General features: G+C 37.8%; 1 protein-coding gene across 2 annotated transcripts in view; it reads right to left on the bottom strand.

Moving 5' to 3' along the window:
- Window positions 1-1,182: 1,182 nt before the first annotated feature.
- Window positions 1,183-25,509, bottom strand: part of LOC110115682 (26S proteasome non-ATPase regulatory subunit 12 homolog A) — a 44,837-nt gene continuing 20,510 nt past the window's right edge. The window contains exons 8-11 of one of the 2 annotated variants that reach the window (XM_020849021.2): window positions 25,387-25,499; window positions 25,121-25,274; window positions 24,945-25,022; window positions 1,183-1,660 (exon numbers count right to left, since the gene is read on the bottom strand). In XM_020849021.2, coding sequence (XP_020704680.1) covers window positions 1,442-1,660; window positions 24,945-25,022; window positions 25,121-25,274; window positions 25,387-25,499 — 564 coding nt within the window. In that variant the 3' untranslated portion in view covers window positions 1,183-1,441. Of the gene's footprint in view, window positions 1,661-15,301; window positions 15,419-24,944; window positions 25,023-25,120; window positions 25,275-25,386; window positions 25,500-25,509 lie in introns of those variants that run through there. The other variant, XM_028698006.1, reaches the window with a different exon arrangement.

The raw sequence follows: 25,509 nt of genomic DNA, 5'->3' as shown, positions 1-25,509 counted from the left end.
AGGTTGACGGGAAAACAGAACTAATTCGTCTTATTTCGTTCTGGCTTTAACGACAAGGCCATAACTCAGAGAGCGCAGATCGTGGGAAGCACGACATCAGCTGGGCTGGCGGTTGTGGATTTTGATTGGTCTCGTCTGGTTCGACTGCGAGTAGATCTCATTTAGATGAATTCGATCTTCTGATTGCAACAACACAGTATATATTTAACTATCAAAGATAATTTGATCCTTCAAGTGATGCACCACGCCAACGCACGCATCGCTAAAATTGCAAAATTTTGCCTCTTTTTATGTGTTTCAATATAATGGTTAACACACTGATCGCTACTTTTGTTGTCAACCCTATGTTATTGTTGAAATCTATTGAGCCTATATTATTGTCAAAATCTATTCTCTCTAAGTGTCATTATTACTGGTACAAACGATTCGAGTAACCTCTAGCTTGAGCTTTGAGCTTTTATTAATTAATTGAATTCAAGTTCGAGCTTTATTCTATAACTTCGAGCCGACTCACAAACCGACTTGTTTAATATTAAAGAGAGAGAATGATTATGATTTAACAAATTATTATAATAAAATAGTTAAAAGAGTGAGAAATTATAAGAAAGATGATATAGAAATTACATAATACAAGAAATTGTGATATTATTTTTAAATATCTTTTATAATTTTATACTTAAAATATTAAATTTTAATATATTTTAAATAAATTTTATATTAACATTTTTTAAACGAACCAACTCACACGTTTAAGAGCCACGTTAGGACTAACTAAAAATTTGACTCATTAGCTCATCGAGTTCAGCTCCCAACTCGACTTGACTCCCTTACGCCCCTAGCCATCAACCTGCGCAGGCATGATTCTCTCTCTTTTACAATTCATGAGAAACGAAAAAATCATTATATTTGGAAAATATAATGTACCAACATATTAGAACCTCACTAATAAAATGCTCAACACAACATTTTATTATAAGTACTTCTTTTCTCTTAGTATGCTTCAAAGGACCTCAATTATATATGGCTGTCATGGGAATATGAGTGGTAGGATAAAGGTCAATTTAATAAATATTGATATGATTGTTTGGTGTTATTTTCACTTACATTTTACACTTTCAAATGAAAGTATTTTCACTTAAATTTCACCAGACAAAATATCAGTGCCCATCAGCCATCATAATATGCTACAGGTTAGAATTCATAAGGCCTTATCTTAAATAATTGTAACAAATACAATAATTAGAAGAAGGGTGTTTGTAGTGAAAGGCATCCTTAACAGCATGAAGTAAATTTGCATGAACAGAATTAAAAATAAACCACCAAAAATCAAGCCGTGCTTAAATACCAAAAAGAAAGAAAATCTGAGGGATACGGCCAACTATAAAAATATAGAATATTTCTTTTTTAAGTTATGGAAAGCTTGAAATTAAAATTCAGGGTGTCAAGCCTTGAGAACAGCTTTGTGAACCATGGTTTCTTTATGGATTTGGTGGCAGCTCTTCTCCACAAGGTCGAGTAATTTCTCCAGGTTCAAAGCCCATGAATTTAGAACTTCATTGCTGTCTTTGGCTGTCTGAAAAGATACAATTCCCATTGGCCTGTCTATCTTGGCTATAAGCGAGCTTGCTACCACCATTTCAGATAGATGCTTCTCGGCTTCCTGTGGAAAATCAAGTAAAATAAGGAGACATTCCAAAATTAATGATACTTCTCTTCTTCACAGTTCACACACAAAAGCGAGGGAGGTGCCTGAAAAAGGAATACTTCTTAGAGGATGATTCAATTGAGATAATGCACTTACTACATATTTCATAGAACCAAGCTCCCCTGATTAATTATCTCTCTCACTAGGTACATAATTATTTTATAAAAGCTAATCTTCAAGTAGGGGTGTCAATATTTGACACGACCCGAAAATTCTAGGTTAGTGTCAACCCGGACCCGAAACGGATCGGGTTTGGGTTTAGCAAATTGACCCGTTTCAAAAACCGGGTCAGATTCAGGTTGACCCGTTTCAAAAACCGGGTCAGATTCAGGTTGACCCGAATAGTGACGGGTCAATTCCGGATTTGACCCGACCCGACTTGTGACCCGAAATTGACACCCGTATCTTCAAGCAATGTGAAGATTAACCATCATGACTTCCGCATGATCCAAGCTACTGCAATGGTCTGGAAATAGACATTTGCTCGTAAGGCTCAAAGAGTTCTCATAGGTTTATAATATTGAGAAAATCATAGAGCTTAATATATTTAGTTAAACAATTGGGATTAGCCAATATCAGAGGATCTTCGTCAATAACCATGCATTGTTTCATCAAAGGGTGGAAAACTAGTCTAAGAGACCAATTTTATGGTAAAACTCAACTAAAAGAGATCCTTATACCCTATTAAGTGCATCATACAAGTCACATATCCTAAGTTTAACCATTGGGGAAGCATCGATTCAAGACATTCAATAACATGCCCTTCGTCCAATTACCATAGCTCAATGACATGCTTTAAGCATGATAATTAAGCCCGTCAATACTTGTCATGTCCTTGCTAATATAAATTTCCTCAATGTGATTGCTTGGACACACCCATGTCATTGGGTCTTCTGTCTTTTGTTGAACTTTGAATTTATCACTCATGCAAATCTTAAGGAAAAGGGCGAAAGGATGGTTGCTCTGAGTGTCAATTGGTCTCTCTCTCTCTCTCTATGTGTAGATAGAGAGAGGGGGGGCTTGGCATATATAGAGCTCAACGTTGGGAATGCAGAACCCCTCCTGTTATAGCTCATTCAACGTTGGGAATGTAGATACCCTCCTGTAATAGCCTATAATGATCACTTACCTTCAACAATGAAAGGGAGCCTAATAGAGCATTTTTAAGTTTGAACGCGTTCTTCTTATAGATGGAGTTGTTTGAGTATTTGTCCTTTTAATATGGGCTATATGTTGACGAATTTTCATAATTGTCCATAGAAATCACATTCATTTTAGGTCACCACCTTGCTTCCAAATTTCGTCACATGTTAATAAGGAAAACGTTTGACTTTTGATTCACATAAAACAGTTAGAGCAGGATTTACACTTTAGTTGATTGGGAGATTTGTTTCAAAAGCTAATATTATTAGTCAGAATATAGAATAGAAGTATGAGGCCCATATTTGTCTAATGCTTTAAGAAAGATAAGTATATAGCAAAAAAATTGAGGTAGAAAAGAATTACACTGGATCATCCATGATATCAGTTATCATTAGGATTTTTCTTAGTATTGGTGGCCATTGATGCCAATTGAATGACTGAAGACCACCTATGAGCTAAACTTGCATTGCTCTATCAAGTGCCCAGCTAGAATAGTATGGGACTTTTGATGAAAAAATCGATTAGACTAGATCCGAGAAGGTTGTATATAATGTAGTTGTGAACTGACATGCCAAGTCAACTCAGCCTTTAATAGAGCAAGGATAAAGTCCGAGCGAGCAGATCCTTCGTTAAACTTAAACTTCGTATGCATAACCAATTTTGTATATTTTCTAGAATTTTGGTGTCTACCTTATTTATCCTTGACATTAAAGATCATCAGGATTGCATTACTAAATTGACTTAGGAAAGTTTCCGGCATTAAATATCATTTTTAGAGTTTATTTAAAATTTTCCAAACTAGTTCGTATTTTCTTTCTTTTTTTTTGTTACTTCTCATATTTTTTTCATTTTTTATAGGATTTTTCTTTATCATCTTTTGATATGCATGCATTATTTTGTACTTTCTAGGATCTCTTCTCCATCTCCTTTGTATATTTTGATTATTTCAGAAAAAAGAATGTGCCTCATTCTGAAAATCTCAGTCCAAATCAGTGAGCATACAGCGCTACACATTAGGAGATTTTGGATTCATTTTTTAACGTCCAAACTTCAATTTTGTGTTTGGAGGGAGGAGTCAAAGGGAGCCTCACCCAACCTAACATTGCCTGTGCTCAATCCTATTCAACTACTTGTCGACGGCAGTGATAACTAAAAACAAGTTCGCATAACCTAGTTTTCATTATGTTTATTTTGTTCCGATTTTTTTTTATTCACATGCATTTTTGGTGTTTTGTTTGATAATTTGTTCACTTTTCAACATATCCATGTCGACAAGCATGCATCTTGGCAACACTTAACACAACTCACCCATTACACAAATTTGTCCAACCCCAAATTTCATAAAAATATTAAGCAATACTTCTGAATCACCCTAGCGAAGAGGTTAGCAAGAAGTGTACAAAGCCAGCCCAACACATCAAGAAATGCATGTATGGGCAAGTGCACTCAGCATCATAACAAAACATAAGCGTTTCAACATGCCAAGAAAAGTATGTGGAGTGGTGTTCGAAGCACCTAAATTAAAACATGCTCCCCACCCACAAATAAGACGCACATTTTTGTTAAAATCATTTGTAGATGTTAGCAAAATTAAAAATGAGGGGAACCACCACATGACTCCACAAAAGGCATGCATGGATGGCACATGAGATGCTTGAGGCAAGGCAATGACAAGAACGAAAACATAGATATGAGGTTTCAGTAGGGAGCACCCTTACCTTATGAGCCTTGGCAAGGCTTTGTTGCATTTTTTTTTTTCCTCCTCTTTTTCAACATATTGCAAGGATGGAGATGTGAGTGGAAGAGTAGAAAAAGTGTGACTAGTAGACGAACTTGATTATGAGAGATGAATATAAGAGAGCGAAATGAGGGGGGAGAGGATGAAGTAGAAAACCCCCTTGTTCCTTGTGTGTCATGACAAGTTTTCAACAAGGCTTTTTCAGATTTTTTTCCCTCTTTTATCCATCCCATTTGAGGGTTTAATAGATGAAATAACATTATGAAGTTGATAAAAAAAATAAAAAAAAAAACGTTGTGAAGTTGATAAAGTGAGTGGAAGAGTGGAGAAAAGAGTGCTTGAGAGGGGGACTAGATTATGAGAGAAGTACACCTATCTTCACCAAGAATATACCCTCCAACCACCCTCCATCGTCATGTTTCACTAACCTGCTACAAAGCTCACAAAAACCCTATGTCCTAGACAAACTTGATTATAAAGCATTCCTTAAAACTCCACTTAATTTAGTAAGCATTACAACAACCTTTTACCAATTTTTAACCTCTACTCCTAACTCCTTCCCTAAAATAACTATCCAAAGAAACCCCATCCTATCTGAACACAAATTTCCTAATAAACTTTAAACTGCTTGAACCCATCTTAAAACCACAAGTATCTCTTCCAAAACTGAGAATTACACCTATCTTAAAACAAAGACATAACACTCCTGCTAACCAAAAGCGCCTACCAATTGTGCCAAACGACAGAAAATTAACTTTTGGAGGTCACATTCTTATAAAGTGTAATGTGTTTTACGGATTGTTCAACAATCTACGTTGAGTGCTGGAAGTCAATTTATATCTTTAGCAAATATTAACTGCCTAGTGCATGAACACCAATTTTAGTGAATTTTCAGAAATCTCAACCTAAGCCAATTTCTTAGCATTAACCTATAAAACCAATGTAATTTATATGAGAGAAAGTTGTTTGCACTGATATTACCATGACATACGATTGCATCACAATTTAATATTAGGATTTTTGGGGAATAAGTTTCCAACGTTGTTTACACCTTCTAGATAACCTCTTCCAATAAATCATGCATACAATTTGCATCATCATATTAACACAGACCACCCAAGGGCTGATCCTAGAAATCTAAAAGAATCCAAAGAGGATTTATAAGAGTACTTGTTATCATATGCTTGCATCGATCAACTAAGTCTACAAATGCCACCACACTTCATGTGGATTGTGGGCTCCGAAAATTTGCACCCCGGCTTCTCCGCAACCCCTTTCTCTTTTCTTTGGGTCGTCAAGGAGAATTTTAACATTTAAGATTTGGGGTAAAATTTTAAAAGGCAAATTGGGTTTTGAATAAGACATTACCCAGAGATTTCGTCCTCATTTTGCGATGACTTTATGATCTGAGTTCAAGTTTCCTATAAGTGCAAACCCCTATAGTTAATTACCCCTCTCCATACTTAGAGAGAATTTTCGATTAAGGCTAGTCGTCAAATAGATACATAGTATCTAGCATAGAGTAACAGCATGATTTGGTATGTGGAAATTTAATATTTAGTATTAGAAACTCAACACTTTGCACTTAAAGCGGATAGTGAATGGGAATTATAATAGACCCGTTCAAGATCCCATATTTACGTTGTCTCGGGCCATCATGATCATTGGCCTACTTAGTCAGAGGAGGTAGTTAACCCAACCTAATAGAAAGATCCATGTTGGCAACCATTGGTTGCTTTTTCTAAGAGTAATTTAAGGGGACAAATTTTAAGCAACCTTAGCTAACAGAGAGCTTTGTGCCCTATCGGTCATATCCTATTGATTCATTACTCAAACATTTAGCATAGTTGGGGAACATACGGGCTCTGACTATGACCGCAATTTAGTGGTGTGGCAGCAAACCCACCAGTCAAAGGGTCCCGGTCATAACTATTTACTTGTGGTGCTACTTGGCAACGAAATCACTAGTTAAATGACACATGTCACGTCCTTACTGGCAAGAGGCGGTTTTATAATGAATCATAGTGATATTCTCGACCAGATATTCACTCTTTGTGAGCTGAAGTGATTTTCATATTTATTCACCTCAGCAAACTACTGTGAAGGGAGGATGGATATTTTTACTTTAAGTATTTTGGTATTTTATTTTGATTTTAAATATTTGTATTATTGAATGTATTTCATGAGAATTTGAAGGTATTTTGAATGTTTGGGGTCTCATCCAGTTGAGAATTATTGTCAACACGGCTATCATCAGGATGTTTACGGACAATTTCATTTTATATATTGAACCGTGTCGACTCCATTTACTTGCTAACAAAGGATCGAGTTCGTCATCGGCTTTATGTCTTTATTAGTGAATTTTTCTTACAATGGACCTTGAAGGCCTAATATGAACGTATAAAATAAATATCCCGGTCGACGTCATGACCGTACATTTGTTTAACGGTTTGAACCGCTTCGTCTCCTATCTATTCACATAAATGGATCGAGCTCGAACTTAAGTTCATTTCTTGACCCGCACAGCATCCTCAGACGTCACGTGTATGCATACATCACCTTAGTTGGGGCCCATGCGATTATATGATTTTACCTACATTTCACATAACGTATTTGTGTAGCGGTTATATGTATGCAATGCAATAGGTGTATACAACATATTTGCATGTATGCATGTATGATGCATTTTGCATTTGCACACTGTTTAGTTGTGTAGTGTAATATTTTTGCATATAAATGCAATGATGAATAAGGTGCTTGAATGAAACCCTTTGCTTATTGCAAATGCATGTGAGAGGGCATTTTAAAGTCTTCGATACTAATCGGTTGATGTGTGATATTTTTGCATTAAATGCAATACTGAATGACATGCTTGAATGAAACCCTCTGTTTATTGCAAATACATGTAGGAGGGCATTTTAAGGTCTTTGATACTAATCGACTGTGCAAATAATTATCATTTGAGTGTGCGTAATATTCTATTTAGAAGCCTGTAGAGGTCTTATGTCTGCTTGTACAAATGTTGCATATCAAGTGGTGGGGTATAGCGTATGATATGTATGTATAATATATTAATGCATCATTTTTTGGCTTACACAATACATTAGCATGATGATTCAGTGTTTGCATGTAGTGCCTGATGTTTTTGCATGTTAGTGTTGCTTGCACAATGCATTAGCATGACAATTCAGTGCTTTCCTTTAGTGTCTGATGTGTTTGCATGTTAGCATACTGCTTCGCAGCATATTTTGCATGTTGGATAGCGTGCTTGTGTAATGCATTTCCTATGTTGCAACATGTATATGCACGACGTATTTTGCATGTTAATACAATGTGCCACCACAATGTGGCTTTGCATATTGAATGATGCACTTGCATAGTGTACCCCTGTGTATTGCAATGTGCATATTTTACATGTCTTTCAGAGCTTTGCAAAATCCATATACATATTATGAATGTGTCAATGCGCACTTTAATGCATGAGGGTGTGTTTTTGCAATATTTGAATATAACTAGTTGTACAAGTAGTGATCGTTTGGAAAATGCACAATTTCTATTTATGAGCTTGTAAATGTCTTATGTTCTCTTTATGAATGTTGCGGATCCGGTGGTGTATAGAATTCTGTCATGATTTTTCATACAACATTTGAAGATCATTGACGGCAATAACATTAAGGAATAATGTATGGTGTACAACAATTTCTGCTTCCAAAGCTAATGCTTCAGTCGTCTGCAGCTTCTCTTGTAATACCCTATCAAATTTTGAGAGATTGCAATCCTCTGTAGGTTCAACAATGAGGTATCATAATCTGATGAAATTAAAGGCTTGATTGATGTACTATTAGACTTCCATGTCTTTGGTTCATCACAAGATGGTCTCCTTGAAGCATGAGCAGGACAAAGCACAAGATAATTTTCAATATCCCAATGACATTCTGATATTTGATATATAAATGGAACTTAGAAGCTTCTTCTACAACCCTTGGCATAACAAGCAAGAGCGACTCCCTTCAACCCGCAGTTGCAATATTTAATCTTGGAGGAACAAGAAAGTTCAGCCCTCGTATTCACAACTTCCTTACCAGGATAACATACTTGAGAAGCCCATCCTACGTATATATGATGCAAGAGTAGGATATTAGGTTGTGAAGCTTAATCTTCAGATATTTGTTCTCCATTCAAATAATACTGCATTTTTTCAGAGGCCTCGATATTTCTGAAGGAATGACAGAATATGAGTCTCAATGATACTTCCATCCAAATCACCTTTGGTCGTTCTCCCACCAAGACATTTTCAACTGATCATTCTTTGACCCTATCGAATCATTCGATCTTGCATGTTTAGTGCCATAGTTAGGACCTTCCTTTTTATATCGAGCTGCCCTTCTTTATCCCAACTGTAACTATCATAATCTCTAAAATTATCAATTGAAGGCTTAGTTGTGCTTGATCAACGACACTTTCAGCTCCGATAAAATGAGTGTGCTTCCATATTCATAGGAGATCTACCACACTTGTAGCACATCTATCATTGCTACTTGTTGGTGTTTGTAGGGAGCATTATTATTTGCAGGAGAATATGTGTGCTCACTTGTAAATTAATCCTGGACACTAGGAGGTTGTTGCATTTGTTACATGTCTCCCATGAATATACTATTGTATTCATTTTAGTCTTCTTGGATGTGTTTGTAAGGTGACTACTAGTTCTATTGTTTGTGATTGAATGTGTTCATCCGCAAGTTAACTAGCATTGATTGTGGGCAGGTTGTGGTGTAAATGATGATTTATCTACTGTTGCTTGTGGATGAAACATTGTGTACATCACGAGTCTTCTAGTATCGCAGGTGTTTGCATTCACTAAACTCTGCTGATGTTGCTTGTAGATGGAGTGTTGTGTGCATTATAAGTCCATGCTCATGCCCATAGGTGAATTATCCTATTAATTACAAATTCTCTGCCAAAACGAGTTCATACTCAATGCAAGTTATTGGTCCTCACCTGTAGTTTAGCTAATTGAATATGACATGTTACTTTCATTTCATCATTTATGGGCAAGCTATCATATACACTGAGAATTTGCTCATCATTGCCCTTTATTTACTCATTGATGTTCAATTAAATAAATAGGATTATCGTTCATTATTTGTATTTCCAGCTTGATCACGCATTTATCGATTTAATGTTCGGTTTCCGACGTATTAATTCACAAGTTCTGTTGTTCAAGTGTTGTCCCCTGTGATTCTACATAAATCAATTCCTATGTTTCACTGGAAAATTCTATAGCCGCCCCATGTCTCCCCTGTTTAGAGGAATTTTGGGGAGTTGGGCCACCACGCTGAAAAAATCGTGTGGAAGTTATCGGGCGACATCGTGGTCGTAGTTTTTTTTTTAATCCCACCACGCTAAGAAAAGCATATATGAGTCTTTAAGATACATGTTTGAAATGCAAAGTATTTTCCCCGCAAACATGACTGCACATACACGAGTACTTAGGAGTGTCTCCTCCACGCTAAGAAAAGTGTGTATATGACCTATCCGCCTCGCCACAAGCTTCGCAGAGGGTTTCTTCCCACCACACTAAAAAAAATGTGTATATGTGATTTTCCAATGCACCGCGAGCGCCCTGAGCAGAGTTTTGAGATTTTTTTGAGTTAAGAAAGAACATTATACCTTCCGTGAGAGGTGACGAGTGAGAGGTGATGATGGCGGTATTGAAGAGACGACAGCGATGACAAAAATGCACAATGATCGAGACACTGAAATTTTTCTCTTCTTTTTTCTTTCTTTTTCTCTTTTTTTTTTTAACTATAACAATAATATTAATAATGATATTAATGATATTGGGAGGATTGGGGAGAGGAAAAGAGTAAATATTCCACGTTTAAAGAGGCAGTGATGTTTTCTGTTTGGTGTGGAGGAAAGGTATAGTGAGGATTATTGGTTCTGTTTGGTGTGGAGGAAAGGTATAGTGAGGATTATTGTGCTTTGGGAGTGGACTGTTATTAGATCAGATTTAGCTTAATATGAAAGAGGGAAAGTGTTATTGGAGGTGGAGTTATTTGATGTGAAGGAGCAGTTGTAGGTTGGAAGGATAGAGGAAGAGGGAGGCGGGTTGTTTGATTGGGGGCTCATGTAGAGCAGATCGAACATCCAAGGGCGGGGTCGACTCGGATTCGAGAAATCTGCCTTGGGGGAGATCGATTGGTAGAGTAATCAGGCAGCTGAGGGTTCGAGTCGTAGTCGTGCAGTTCAACAAGCGTCGGATTTGCTGGGTTCGGCCTTAGATGGTTGGTCAATTGATGTTGGATTGAAGAAGGTGAGATCAAGAGGCTAGTGTTGGAGGCGGATCAAGTAAAGCACGAGGCCGGATTGAGCGGTGGCGTCGCAGGAGTCGAGCACGGGTTTGCTCAATCAGTTGGGTTGGATTCTACGCAAGGTTTAAAATTGCGTAAATAAGCCTAGAGGCGTTTTTTGTCCGTGAGGCGAGGCGTAAGCCTCGAGGCGTTTTTTGTCCGTGAGGCGAGGCGGTGTGAGGCGTAAGTCTCACGAACGAACAATTGCGTAAATGAGAATTTAAGGGTTTTAACAGTTAAATAATAGCAAGTTTCTATCATATAATAAAAACATATAAATGACAAGTGAAATTAGTAGAAAGACAATAGATGCAATAAAATCATGACTCAAAGTACAAAACCACAAAATATTAGTCTATCAAAACTCCCAAAGTACAATTAAAAAAGAACATATAAAATCTAATCATATCCCATCACTAAATGGTTCTTCAAGGGAATCTTCTTCTCCAATTGTATCTTTGAATGTCATATCTTCATCATATTTATACCCTAAACTTTAAAAAAACTCTAAGAACTAATCAAGAAAGGATGTAGAGGGGCGGCCGGAAATAAGGGCTCACCGACGAGCGGCGGCGCCGGCGGGAGAGGTGCCGGAGACATGCGGGAGATCCGGCTTCGGGAGCTTGCAGGATCGGGAACGGCAGCTTGCGGGATCGGGTTCGGGATGCTTGCGATTTGTATGGACCGGTATAAGGGAGGTTATTTTCATATTTAAGTGAGTGGGACCCTCTCTATGAGGTGCACGCCTCAAGCAAAATTGCACAATAGCGCAATTGAGGCGCGTCTCACTCAGCTTGAGGCGTACGCCTCAGCAAAGGCCAAAATTGGTAGGCCTCAAGCCGTTTTTGGTCCAAATTGCGCAGAGGCGCGCCTCTCATTGCGCAATTTTAAACTATGATTCTACGTGAGGTGTTCGGCGAAAGCAGAGGCGTAGGTTCAGATATAACTGGGTCGAGGTCGGTCGACCTTAGCTACCAGTGCAGGTGAAGGCTTCGAATAAGGAAGAGGGCCATGAGTTTGGCTTAGAGGAAAGACGGGAGAGGGTGGATTGGAAGTGCTTGCTAACGGGAGTGGTTGTCCTGGAGATCGGTCGGTTTTGGCGTTGGATACGAGATCGAGAGGTTTGATGCGTTTCGGGTTGACGGGCGGCTTCGACATGAGGATCGAACGAAAACTTTGATTGGAGATGGCATGTGGCTCGATTGAAGTTAGATTGAGGGTTGTGGGAAGGGATCGAAGTAGGTGTTTTGAATGACTAAGTGTTCTTGAAATCGAAGAAAAAACATGAAGTTCTACTTCATCATCCTTTTAACGAAGGGGCAGGCATCGTTCTGATCATTTGATCGCAGGATTTGAGCAGAGATTATATGATTTGAGTGGTGTCGGCATTGGTGCCGAACAGAGCAGGTACGAGCATACTTTTTTTTATTTTAATGTAATTATTATTATTATTATTATTATCACTATTTTAAAATGGCAGAACTAGGAAAAAGTAACATTAAAATAGCATAAATGCCTTGTTTAGCATGACACCACTTCAGATTTCTTATCGATTTTCCCATGTGAATTTTGTTAAGCAAAATTATAGTCAATTTTGTGTATTGTCGATATTCTAAATGGAACGGCGAAATCTGTTTCACGATCAGGCATCATTTGGCCAGGCTCACACGTTAATTTTGGGTATTGGTCGCCGATTTTGATAGCATTCATCTGAATTGATCACGAGGGGCTACCTCTAGGTCAAATTCGACGCTCTGATCGCAACAGTGTAGTTTGTTTGATGATTACAGTCCGTTTGATCACTTAAGTGACGCGTCGCGCATGTCGACCATCACTTAAGTCGCTTATTTCCCCTTTTTTGCGCTTTTAGTGTATAGGTCAACATGGATCATGTTCCACATTATCTTTTTCTAGTCTCCAAATCACAATCATAGTGCTTATCGTAGCCATCTAAATGAAAGCATAGTATTCACCATGATGATCATGATGTTGGCATTCAAGATGAATAGTCTATGAGTAGCCCCACATAGGCCAACCCACCATAGTTCAGTCATCTTGCTGCAGAAAAAAATAGTCATTCTAAAAGGATTAGCATGGATACCTTACTTTCAAGATATAAATAATCTCCTTGGTCGAATCAGCTTTCTAAAATAAAATGTTTCCATGCCTAATTTATGATGTGATAGCTTTAGGAAGATGAAGCTTAAAAACTTTGCCAAATATTACTATAACACACTCACCAATGAAATAGCCAGATGGACGAGCCTCCTTAAGAAAGCTTTCTATCTATTAAAAGTGAAAAAAATATATATAAATAGACCTCTCGAGTAGCGGGCATGAAAACAAAGGCAGATATCAAAAGATCACAAAGGATTGAGGTGCCTACCTTCAATGGTCTTCATGCTATAAACTATAAAGCACTGACACTTCTAAATGTCCTTCGTGTTCATGTCGGACATATGTACGGATCCAACATGCCCCGACATGTGTTTAATAGGTCCAAAACTATGTCCACAACATTTATAAGTAAAATTCACTTTGGAAATGATTATGCATTAAACATAGGGCAAGACACCATGACATGTACAAAGAGGGAAACTGATGCGGACATCCGACGGTGGGCGTTAATCAAAGGAAGAGACGTAAATCGACAGCTTAGATCACTCATTTTTTTTGTTTATTAATTGTATTTTGATTTAGTTTTGCATTTGTCGTTTTTACCAATATTTAAGAGTCTTGTCTTATGTAAGCCCAATGGGCAAAGTTGTCTTTTAATTTCTTTTAAAGCCTATATATAGAGGCTCTTGCTCTTGTATTAGATCAATGATGAGTTATTAAGAAATAAAATTTTATTTGCACTTGTGTTCTTTAGAGAGGACTTGGGTGAGATTCCTATGGGAGGAAATCAGAGTTTCTACCAGCCGCAGGATGGGTCTGAGCTCGTGGCGTGAAGTCCCTTGGAGAAGGGCAACGTAGTACCCGTCAGCCGCAGGATGTGTCCGGGCTCGCGGTTGTATCTTTTATATTTGTTTCTTTGTTTTTGTCGCTTCTTATTGCTCCTAGTCGTCATCTTCATCCATCTCCTCCCACGGGTCACCCCAACTACCGGCCTCCCCTCACCAATTCACTTCCCTAGCCAATCCACCCTCCTTTCCACTCGGCAATCCATCCTCCCCTCCCAAACCGCCAACTCCCATCAAGCCCTAACCTAGCCACCGGTCATATCCCAATCCCCTTTGCCTCCAACATTCCAAACCTTCCTCCCTACTTACCTTTTCCACCAAACCTCCTTTGGAAAAACCTTGATTGTTCAATCAAATTTGAATTTTGAAATCTTTCCAAATTTAGAACTCTATTTTTGGAAAGTTTTCAAATCAAATCCACATTAATCTCTAATTGGATTGGATTTAAAATTCCCCATTAATACATTCCATATTTAGCCACTTGTATTTTAGGAAAGAATTTGAATTCAAATTCAAAATGAATTTGAAATTCTAACACCTTCCTAAACAAAATCACATAAATTTGGAAAGCCCCTTTAATTAGTAATCAATCACAAATATGAGATTGATTATTCAATTAATTCCAATTCTCCCACATTCATTGCACCTAGACATCTCACCCTCCTCTCTCTCTCTCCTGGCCGAAATTCCCAAGGCCCAACCTTTATTTCTTTCCAAAAATTCAGGACTCTCCCTTGGAATTAAATCCAAATCATCTCCTTCCCTCACCCCAATTAAATCAATTTCTGAATTAATTCAGGGGAGGAGAGAGTCTTAAGGAAAGCTCGTGATCCCTACTCCACTTCCTTCCCTTCAACGGATCAGCAAAAATTTGTTTTCCCCTAACTGAGTTGTTGTCCAGGATTGGAAGCTTGTGGACCTACTGTCCAGAGCCTTCCACACGTCCAAATTTTCTGCTACTGTTATTTGGTTGCTGTCCAGGTCCTGTCCAAGGTCAAAACTGCTGCTGCCCTGGAAATTCTAGCAAAGGAAAATCACTGTGCCGCTGCCAGAACCCTCCTGCTGCTGTCCAATGCCCTCTTATGGATGTTGTTCGGATTTTTTGAGCAATACAACTTGTTGTCCAGCCACTTGGGAGGATCCCTAACCTCTGTACAAGGATTCTAGACCAAGATTGATGGTTGTTCCCACTTAGCAATTGTCAAAAGCTGTTGTTTAGACCTCATGAATTGCTCTTCAAGACCCATAGGACTCAAAACCCCATACATCGTTCTACATCAGAAACATGGCCAAAAATAGGATTTAAGTAAAAATAAAAATTATATTGCGTAAATTTATCACATTCGTTTTTCCTTCTATGATAGTGAAAGCAAGAGACAGAGAGAATTTTTATCCCGTGCCTTGGTCCAGCAAGTCAAGCAACTATAGTTGTGACATCGCTCACTTCGACACTTGACTTCAACTTTAACAGGATTCGAGAGAAGATTATCTTCAACTTCAATGGGATTCGAATTACCTGCATGCACAAGACTTTGACTTCAATTTCGATGCAATACTTTGACTTCAACAACTTTTAGTGAGGCTTGTCTTCAACTTCAATAAGCATTAACTTACCTACACGTGCACAACTTAGACATCAATGTATGACTTGCCGCTACGCCTCGTGTATGCACTACTTCAAATAAGCAAGGTTGGTTGCTTTATCTTTGACTTCCAATCCCATGAGTTATTTTTTAGTATTAAATATTTAGATTTTTACTCTTTTACTAAAAGATTGTGTTGAACCAAAGATTGAGTAAATTTAGGATTCAACCATAAGTGAGGTTTTCTCGTTGTTTGTGTTCTAAAAAGTTCATCATTAAATTTTTTAATATCATTTTCTACTTTACCCTAAGATTTTCTCATTGTTTGTGTTCTATCACTAGATAAAGCATTTCTTTTATTATTATAACATTTGTTTTTCATTTATCAAATTAAAGTTTCTTTTATGATATTATACTTCATTTTGTGATGCATTCAATCTAAATTAATTAAAATTATATATTTTTATATTAATAATTTATTAAATATAATATCGTGTCCATGGTGTGTCTAGTCGTACATTTTGCAATTGTGATGTGTCATCGTATCCATGACGTGTCCAAGCTTGCGCTTCATAGAATATAAATAAGTTTGTACCATGAGTATATTTACAAACTAAGAATATTTTTCATGGTTGATTTATGATGTGTTCGCTTTACAATGATGAAGCTTAAAAATTTTGCTTAATGTCATCATAACATAATCACCAATAACAATTATTATGGGTGAACCTCCAAGAAATAATGAGTCTCCTTCAAAAAAAAAATCCTATCTATCATAAATATTAGAATATCTCTTGAATATTAAACAAGGTAGCCAAGACAATTATACATACATTAACAAGTTTGAAAAACTTATTAGATGCTTGATTATATTGAATATAATTAGTAAATTGATTCAAGCTACATCAAATTCCTTCATCCTAATCTTAGATTAGTCATTCACCTTTTTGTTCTTGGAAAGTTCAGAGGAAAACCACCATAAGCACTAAAACTTGAAGATATGCTAGGCCTCCCTAAAGAGCATCCACCACACTTGTTATTTCCTCTAGTTTGCTCAAGTTCAAAATTCACTACCAATAAACCGTCCAGTACTGCTAGAAGTTGTTACAATTATCCAAAGGAGACCACAATTTTGTGTTCACAAAGACTTGCTAGATCAAGATAATTCAAAGCTTATTGATCCAAAGTAAGATCAGTATGAGCATATAGTGGATAATTGTGGGCACCAAAAATTCGTGCCTCGGCCTCTCTACAGACCCTTTCTTTCTTTGGGCCGTCATGGAGAGTTTTAACTTTTAAGTTATGAGGCAAATTGGTTTTTGAACAAGACATTACCCAGAGATTTCGCCCTCGTTTTGTGAGGACTTTATGATATGAGTTCAGGTTTCTCATAGTCGCAAGCCCCTATAGTTAATTACCCCTCTCAGTAATGAGAGAGAACATTCGATTAAGGCTAGTCATCGAATGGATACATACTATACACAAATACATAGTATCTAGCGTATAATAGCAGCACATTTAAGTATTTAAAAACTTAACATTTAAAATTAGAAATTCACCACCATGCACTTAAAGCATATGGTGGATGGAATGATGATAGACCCGATCAAGATTCCATGATTCTACTAGAAGAAGACTTGAACGGGTTAGGACGAGGGTCGGGGTTTCTAGAGGTGTGACTCCTAGATTCTTCTAGATCTAACACGAGACTACAGGCAGCTTCAAACGTGTTCACTCCTCTTGCAAACAGTTCATTCCGCAGGTCTTCTCTTAGTCCAGCTCTAAACATCGACAAAAGTTGTGCATGAGTGGTGGTTTCTTCCCTGTTACAGCGTATCATGAAATCATCAAAGGCCGCAATGTATTCTTTTACGGGTTTGCTTCCTTGGGTCAACATATTCCAACAATCCAAAAGTCTAGGGTAGTAGGACGGAGGGAGGTACTTCCGTTTCAATTCTTGCTTCATTGTTCCCCAATCAGTCACAGGGTACTCTCCTCGGGTTTCTCGCATGTGTTCTAGGTTAGCCCAATACTGGTTAGCTCTACCAGTCAACTTCATCTCAGCAAATCGAACCTTCCTCTCTTCTGAAATATTGTACCACTAGAAATAACTATCCATCCCTTTGCAGCCAATCGAGGAAAACTTGGGGATCTAATGTACCATCGAAAGACGGGGCATCTATCTTAATATTCTTAAGAAGTTGGGTATCGTTATCTTTCCAAGGTGTGTCACGTTCTACTGGTTCGTGATTGTGTCGGTGATTGGGTCGGTAGTGGTCTCTAGGAGGTCCGTATTCAGCACGGTTGTCATCGCCATAAGGAAAGTGGGGTCTAGAGGGGGTGTAGATTGCTGGGTTTCCTATCTTCTCAATGTTGTCAAGCCTCTCACCTGTTTGGCGTCAAAATTCGGCTAAGTCTGTTTGGGTGTTCCTAATCTGCTGTGTAACAGTTCCGAGTTGGCCCACAATTAGGTCTAAGGTCGCTTGAATGTGTTCTGGATCCATGGCTAAGTGTTAGGGAATACTAGGGTGGGAAAAAAGAGGTGAGGACAGCAACTAGACACTAGGATAAAATGTCTTTACACTTCTAAATGATGTCGAGATGATCAGGACAGCAAACTATTATGGACTAAGTTATCTAAGTGATTTGGATGGATTCTAGAGTGTGGACAGCAAGTGAACACTACCTAAAACTCACCCAAAGGCTACTACTAGGTGCAGAAAATTAGCGGACAGCAGGTTGAGTAAATTGTCTAAGTGACATAGACAATTAAGGATGTTACGGTGAGGATGGCAGCACTTAAACAATGAGATATGCTTATGTAAAATGAAGAAACTAATGCAGAATTTTCTGGATAGCAAATGGAAAACAGAAAATAAAATTATCCAGATGATATTATGCATGCAAACAACTAAGGACAAGTTAAATTAGGCTCCTAGGATGCATCTAGCACATGTAATGCATGCTAACCATGCTTTGATACCAATATGATGTGAAACCAATTGCACAGGAGCTCATTAAGAATTTTAAGAGTAATTGGCAATGTAATCCAAATCAATAACTTATTGTAATAACAAGCAAATTCGTTAAAGAATCTTAATTTTCCACTTGCTTAGGCGAAGGAGTACATGTAGATTAACCAAATCTCGTAGATAAACAAAGATAGTAGCAATGCTAAGAGCTCTTAATCAACAATCCACGATTTAATAATGAGAGTTTCACCTCGGGGATCGATCACTCGGCTACACTAGGCTTTAGCGAGAGAAGATTTTCCACACTAGAATCAAGATCACCACGAGGAAGGTGCCGGAGGTCTTTGTCCACGGGAAGGTAGCCGGAGTTGGTGGAGGTGGCGGATGACCGACGATGACCCAACGTCCTTGTGGAAGATGTTCTTCAATTGATAACGTCGGTTGGAACAAGATACGGTCGATGTGGTCTTCAACCGTTTCGTCGTTGTCGAAGGTGACGTCAAAGAACGGAGATCCGAGTATGTCCGTCCTCCCTTGATCGTCAAATATGAATCCGTGGTCGATCTCAGGATCGGCCATACACCATGGAGGTTAGGGGGGGAAAGAGCGTAAAGGAATCGATGGGTGCAGTCGGCTAAGATTTGTGAGAGATTAGGTTCGAAGGAGATGTTAGAGAGATTTACTCAAAATCTGAAATTAATTTCAGATCTGAGTAAATTTGGAGGGAAGCTAATTGGGATTTGAATTTCAAATCAATTGTAATCAATGCAACAAAGTAGCATTAATGGAAATCCATCCCATGCATGGCCGGCGACATAAAGAGAGAGAGAGAGAGGGGTTATGAAAATTTAAACTTCAAATCAATTGTAATTAATGCATTGAATTAGCATTAATTGGGCTTCCTCCCTAGCATGGCCGGCAGCATATAGAGGGAGAGGGGATTGGGGGAGAGAGATTAAAGCAACTTCCAAATTGGCCACTATAATTTAGGGAGAGAATAATGTCATCAAATCTAATTTGAAATTTAAAATTGAATGGCATTCAAGACTTTCCTAATATAGATTTCTATTTTAGGAAACTATTTAAAATCAAATTTTGAATTTCAAATGATCTAAAATAATTTCCCCAAATCCTTCATGCTCTATAGGAAAGTAATAATGAGACATTAAATCCTCATTCAAGGGATGGGAAGAAAGTGGCTGGCTGTGGGCTTGAGCTCGGGTGGAGATGGTGGTGGAATCAATGGGGAAGGGATCGACTTGGTGAAGTAGTGGATGGTGGCCTTGGGAAAAGGGAAATTTCAGGTTGATTTTGGTGGGGGAAAGGGTGGCCGGCGGTGGGAGCTCAGAGAGGTGGCGGGTGGTATGAAGAAAGGGGAAAGAAACAAGAAGATAAATTGAAAAAAAAAAACGAGTCGAGGACGCTTCCAACGACTGGTGGGTCTTGCACGTGTTCACCTTGAGCTCTCTCTCTTTCTCTCTAGTGCTCTCACAAGAAGAAGATGAAGAAACACAAAATTTTATCAATCAATCATCATCCTCATTACAATAGCAATGACCCATATATAAGTCTCAACATAAAAGAAGAAACAAAGACTAAATTACCCTCAGGGCTACAACATGACTCAACTCATAATAGGGGTACAATAGGGATACTCAAATAAAATAAAATGCATAAATATATTTAAAAATATAAACTCTGAATCATGGCCGTCAATCTGCGATTCTTCCGGCGATACACATGTTTGAACCTCTTATCGATGTCCTCGTCAGCTTCTCAATTGGAGCAACGTATCTCTGCTACAATCAATCTCCAACTAATGTAGTAGAGTTCATTATCCTAGCCGTCTTCATCATGCTAGGCTAGTAGTACTCCGAGAGACTCTTCCAATGCAGCTGCATATAGGATAAGAGGCTTTCTTAGAAATGGCGCTACGAGAATGGGCAGGTTTAACAAGTACCTCTTGATATTGTAAAAAGCCTCCTGACATTCTCTATCAACTTTGAGAACGGCTAGTACCTACCCAACGGATTCGATATTAATCATCGAATGAAAGCCAATTATCCTTGCAATGAGCAAAGTTGTCAAAGTTTCTTTGGCGGCAGCATCTCCATAATCGCCTTGATTTTATTGAGGTCGATTTCAATCATTGACAACAAACAACGTAACCCAGAAATCTTCCTAAGGAGACCCCGAAAGCACATTTGAGAGGATTCATCTTCAGATCGAATTTTCTAATTCTCTTAAACACCGTTCTCAAATCACTGGGGTGGTAATTTCGGTCCATGCTCTTAAGGACAAGATCATCCACATAACATTCAATCTTTTTATAACTTAACCCGTAAAAGATGAGCGTCATCGCCAGCTGCTAGGTATCACCAGTATTCTTCAGGCCGAGGGGCATTACCATGTATCAGAATATGCTAATAAGCGCTTTGAACGATGTATGCTTCTCATCTTCAGACATCATCTTGATCTGATTATACCCCGATGATCCATTCATAAATGAGAACATATCACAGTTGGAGGAGTTATCAACTAACAACTCTAACACTGGGACCAAAAATTCGTCTTTTGGACACGCCTTGTTGAGATCCCGAAAGTCAATGCAGACACGAATCTGATCATTCTTCTTCTTGACAAGAACAATGTTGGTGATCCAATTGACATACTTTTCTTCACTAATGAAGCATGTACTGTGATGCTTCTTCATCTATGTAATCTCTTTAACTTCAATATTCAATCTCATCCATCTTGGAGCATGTTTAACAGGCACTGCATCCGGTTTAATAGCTAATCTATGAACCACCACATCAGGGGACAAGCCATGCATTTTGTCATATGTCCAGGCAAAGTAATCTCTGAATTCAGAGAAAAGTTTTGTTATCTCTTCAACTTGGTCTTCGGAGAGAAGGACACTGATGAAGATCGGGCGAGGATCTTTTTTAGTCCCTAAGTTAACTTCCTTTAACTCATCCATCATGGCATCCTGTCCACCATCTTCGAGCTCTTCTGGTGCCGGTTTAGCTTCTACGGGTCGGTCATCTTGCAGATTAACTTCATAGCTTCCTTGCTACTGTCATTGGATTCAACTTCCCCACTTGCTATAGCACAACAAAACTCCTTTCGTGGATACTTTCGTACAATCAATCCAAGGCCTCTTTTTATGAGGGCGTCCTTTTTTCGTGATATGAGAAGGTTTTTCTCATAACTTTAAAAGGAGACGAGTTAATTATTTAGTGACACCGACGTAAACCCCTTGTTATCGCATCAGCCTTTGAATTCTTCTGGGATAATACCTAGGCATCCTCATAGGAATTATCTCTCCATAATCAATGAGCTCGATAAGCAAGTCGAATTTTTTTCTTAATGCTCTCCAGATTTGTAGAACAAACTTCTGGCATGGTATTTTTACTCGGAGGTGTGTAAAACATCTGGAGCTCTTAGACGTTATGCACTTTGCGAGGGATAATTTATTTGAAGTGAAGCGGTGGAAGAGGCATGATCACGAGTATGCTTTTTGAGATCGACAAGTCACTCATTCTCCTTAAGAAAATACATAATACTTTGCACGTATAGGTAGACTCATAGTCATAATCAAAATCTAAATGTTCCTCCTTCTTCCCCTTGACTAAAGACTGGCAGGTCCTCTTAGATTTGGCAGGGATGACATCATTTTCATCAGTGTCACTGCCCAGGTGAGGCACAACTCTACTTTGTTTAGAAGTAGTTACTGCTTTAGGGAAAGTTGGTGTTGCATTCTTTATCCCCGCTTGCTTCTTCTCACCTTCTTGCTTAGGCTGCTTTGCATCTTTTTTGAATTTGATGCCTTAGTTTCAAGAGTATGGTCAAACTTTTCATGCCACCTACGGTCTCAATGGTGAACAGGATGCCACCTTTAAAGAGAACTTTTATGCCACCTTCGGTCTCAATGCCATTGTAGTGTTGGTCAAAATTTCCTCTTATCTTTTTTTTCTCTACTTCTACCTTTAGTGACATGCCACCTTGCTCCCTATCACTTTGGATATTTCCTAAGCATTCATTCCATCAAATTCATCAATTGCACCTCAGCTACGATCAAAAGGTGATGCTTGTCCTAAGGCTTCTCCAACTGTAGAATCTCCCTTATGCGCTCCTCGATTTTTTGTTGAGGTTCTTAGGGGTCTTGATCCTTTGCTTAACTTTTTTATTTTTTTGCCCACATATTTCCAACAAGGGTCTAAAAACATTTATCACAAGCTTCAATCCTCCTTTCAAAATAAGCCAGCTCTCACATTATCTAACGAGAAGATGTTCAAGTTGGCCTAAATAATTTTTCTCCCTTGTCGGTAAGTTTTCTAGGAGCTGAGTATGTAGAATGTTTGCAAATTCATGATCGATCTACGTTGGATTGGAGATTATATGTTGGAAATTAACTCTGTCATATTCTTATTAAATTATACCAAGAATTTGATTAATCAAGGCTCTTCTCATGTAACATAATATATTGATGGATTCCGAAAGCATATGCTTAAATGGACATCTCATTTTGAGGGTTCTGTGGAACGTATTGTTGCTGTAATTTGAGTTTTTCTAATATTTATGAATTCACTACTTCCAACTTATCCATTTTGTACTATATTGGCCCATTTTTTTGTAAACTGCCTCAGATGAGTTTTACAACTGCCAAACTATCGAGACCATGATTGACTAGGGCATTAGCAAAATTGGATTTCATTTCTAAGAAAATTAAAAAAGATTGGCTCCACGTCTATTGTTACCAGTATTGTTGAGTTAATAGTATTCTTCCTTACTGGAGATCTTTCATCAAATAAACATTTCTTCTAATGCTATGGTGGCAATTCAACTACTTCTAATGTGATCTATAACAAAAGCTTGGAATCAAATTTAGATTATTTTTTGGAATAAGAGCCTTCCCAGGCTGCTAGACAAATAATTATAACAGGTCCCACATATACTCTTATAATTAATAATGCCCACACACACAGTTTCTTCTCCTAATGATATTCTTGCAGCAGTTTTACTAAGGATATGGGTGATCCAGACTCATTTTGTTTCTTCTAATATTAGCATTTCTTGCGCTGAGAAGCTTGTGGATAAAATGTTTCAAATTACATGTGATGGGAAAGAAAAGCAATAAAGTATTTCATACTCTCCAACATATCTCAGGCTTCAAGTTAACATTTTAATGAGAACTCTTGGGTCTCCTCTTTTCGTTGTCCTATCATTCGCCACATAATGACCTTATTGGAGGTTTTTTTTTTTAATCCATCTAGTAATATTTTGCGATTACTTCATCTTGTACTCCTTCCATTGGCAATAATAATACTTGTTTTGCTTCAAAAAAAGTGTAAGGCTATGATGCACCAACACTTCTCCTAAAAGAGCCGTGCAGTGACTGACACGTATTTAACATGACACTCATCTGACACGACTCAGACACATGTCAGACATACTGAAAACGTGTCCGGTTAAAAAGTATTAAATATAAATTGGACAGGTGTGTCCGACATGTGTCTTAAATATTTTATAAAAATTTTTAAATATAATTTCTTGTATTTAAATTTTTTATTTATTTAAATATAAAACTAAATTTATTATTTCTTATCCACAACACCAAATCAATCGCCCGCACTCAATACCCCATTCATCGAATATTTTCATTTTCATTTCCCTTTGGTGGATCACGACTTTGGTTGTCATCTAAACATAGATGTCTGATGTCATTATAACATCGACATTTCAAAATCATCTCGAAATCAAAGTCTGAACTTCATAGTCATTTGATGCTTGATGCTAGCAATTTCTACACCCACACCTTGATAGCTCATATTTGTCTGACATTGTCTTAACATCAATTATCAACACCCTCTCAACATCGACAACAAACACCCTCTTGACATCGACTTCCGATACTTACTGCATAACATCGACACCCAACTCTTGACAATATTGTCGTATCCTCTCTCTATGCCTGAAACACGGCTCGACTCTCGGCATCCTAATATTAATCATTTTAAGCACAAATTCTAATTAAATGACTTATTATTTCAATATTATTTTTAATATTATACTTATTCAATTTTTATACACTATTTTATAAATATTAAAATTATAATACCTTGTCCAACCCGTGTCCATGTCCTATATTTTCAATAATTGATGCATCTCGTACCCGTGTCGTTTCGTATATGTCGCTGTGTCCGTGTCTATGCATCATAGAAGTATGGCAAAAGAAAAGACGAATATCTTGGTATCCAATCACTTATCATGCCGTGATACACATTGGGTCATTATTCAGCTAATTAGAACCTTCAAATCCCATGGGCGGAGCTCGCAACTAAGAAAACCCGCAAGGATGAACCAAAAAATTAAAGCCTAGGAGTAAAAACATTACCATGGCATGATTTAGAATGAACAATATGTCATTTCAATTGAAAGGACAAGCTGATGATCATTCGTAACTAAAGAAGGTAATGGAACAAACCTGTAAACTGAGGCACAGCAGATCAGAAAGCCTTTTCAAGGTGATCCTTGAATAATACTTTGACACAACTAAGATATTCTGCAGAAACAAAAATATGGTATATAGTTTATTATGTTGATCAATAAAGGTAAAATGAAGGCCAAAGGAAATATGGCAGTTCAAGCGAATAACATTACATGTTCAATAATTCTCAATTTTAAATCCTCCGCCGCCTTTGGGACCAAAGGTCCCCCGAGCAAGTTATTTTCACTCTCAAACTCATCTTTATACATATTCCAAAGGCTCGTCCACTGGATCACTTCCATTGTCACAAGTTGCTTTAATAACAAACTAAACAGAACATTCAAGAAGAGAAGCACACAAAAACAGTCAGACTTCAGGAATGAAATTTAAAGCCAAGAGAGAAAGGTAAGAATAAGAACCTAAAATAAACATAACTCACCGGAAATGAGGAATCTCTGAAAGATTTTTATCATCTAAAGTAGCATTGAGAAGGCTAGATTGCATTGGATCATGTGGTGATAATACAAGATACCAGCAAATTTTTCTTAGCACCTTTAAGTAG

The sequence above is a fragment of the Dendrobium catenatum genome, unplaced genomic scaffold (genome assembly GCF_001605985.2).
Source record: "Dendrobium catenatum unplaced genomic scaffold, ASM160598v2 fragScaff_scaffold_1028, whole genome shotgun sequence".
NCBI classification, from domain to species: Eukaryota; Viridiplantae; Streptophyta; class Magnoliopsida; order Asparagales; family Orchidaceae; genus Dendrobium; species Dendrobium catenatum.
The sequence above is the reverse complement of the archived record's forward strand: the minus strand, read 5'-3'. Positions and strand labels throughout refer to the sequence as shown.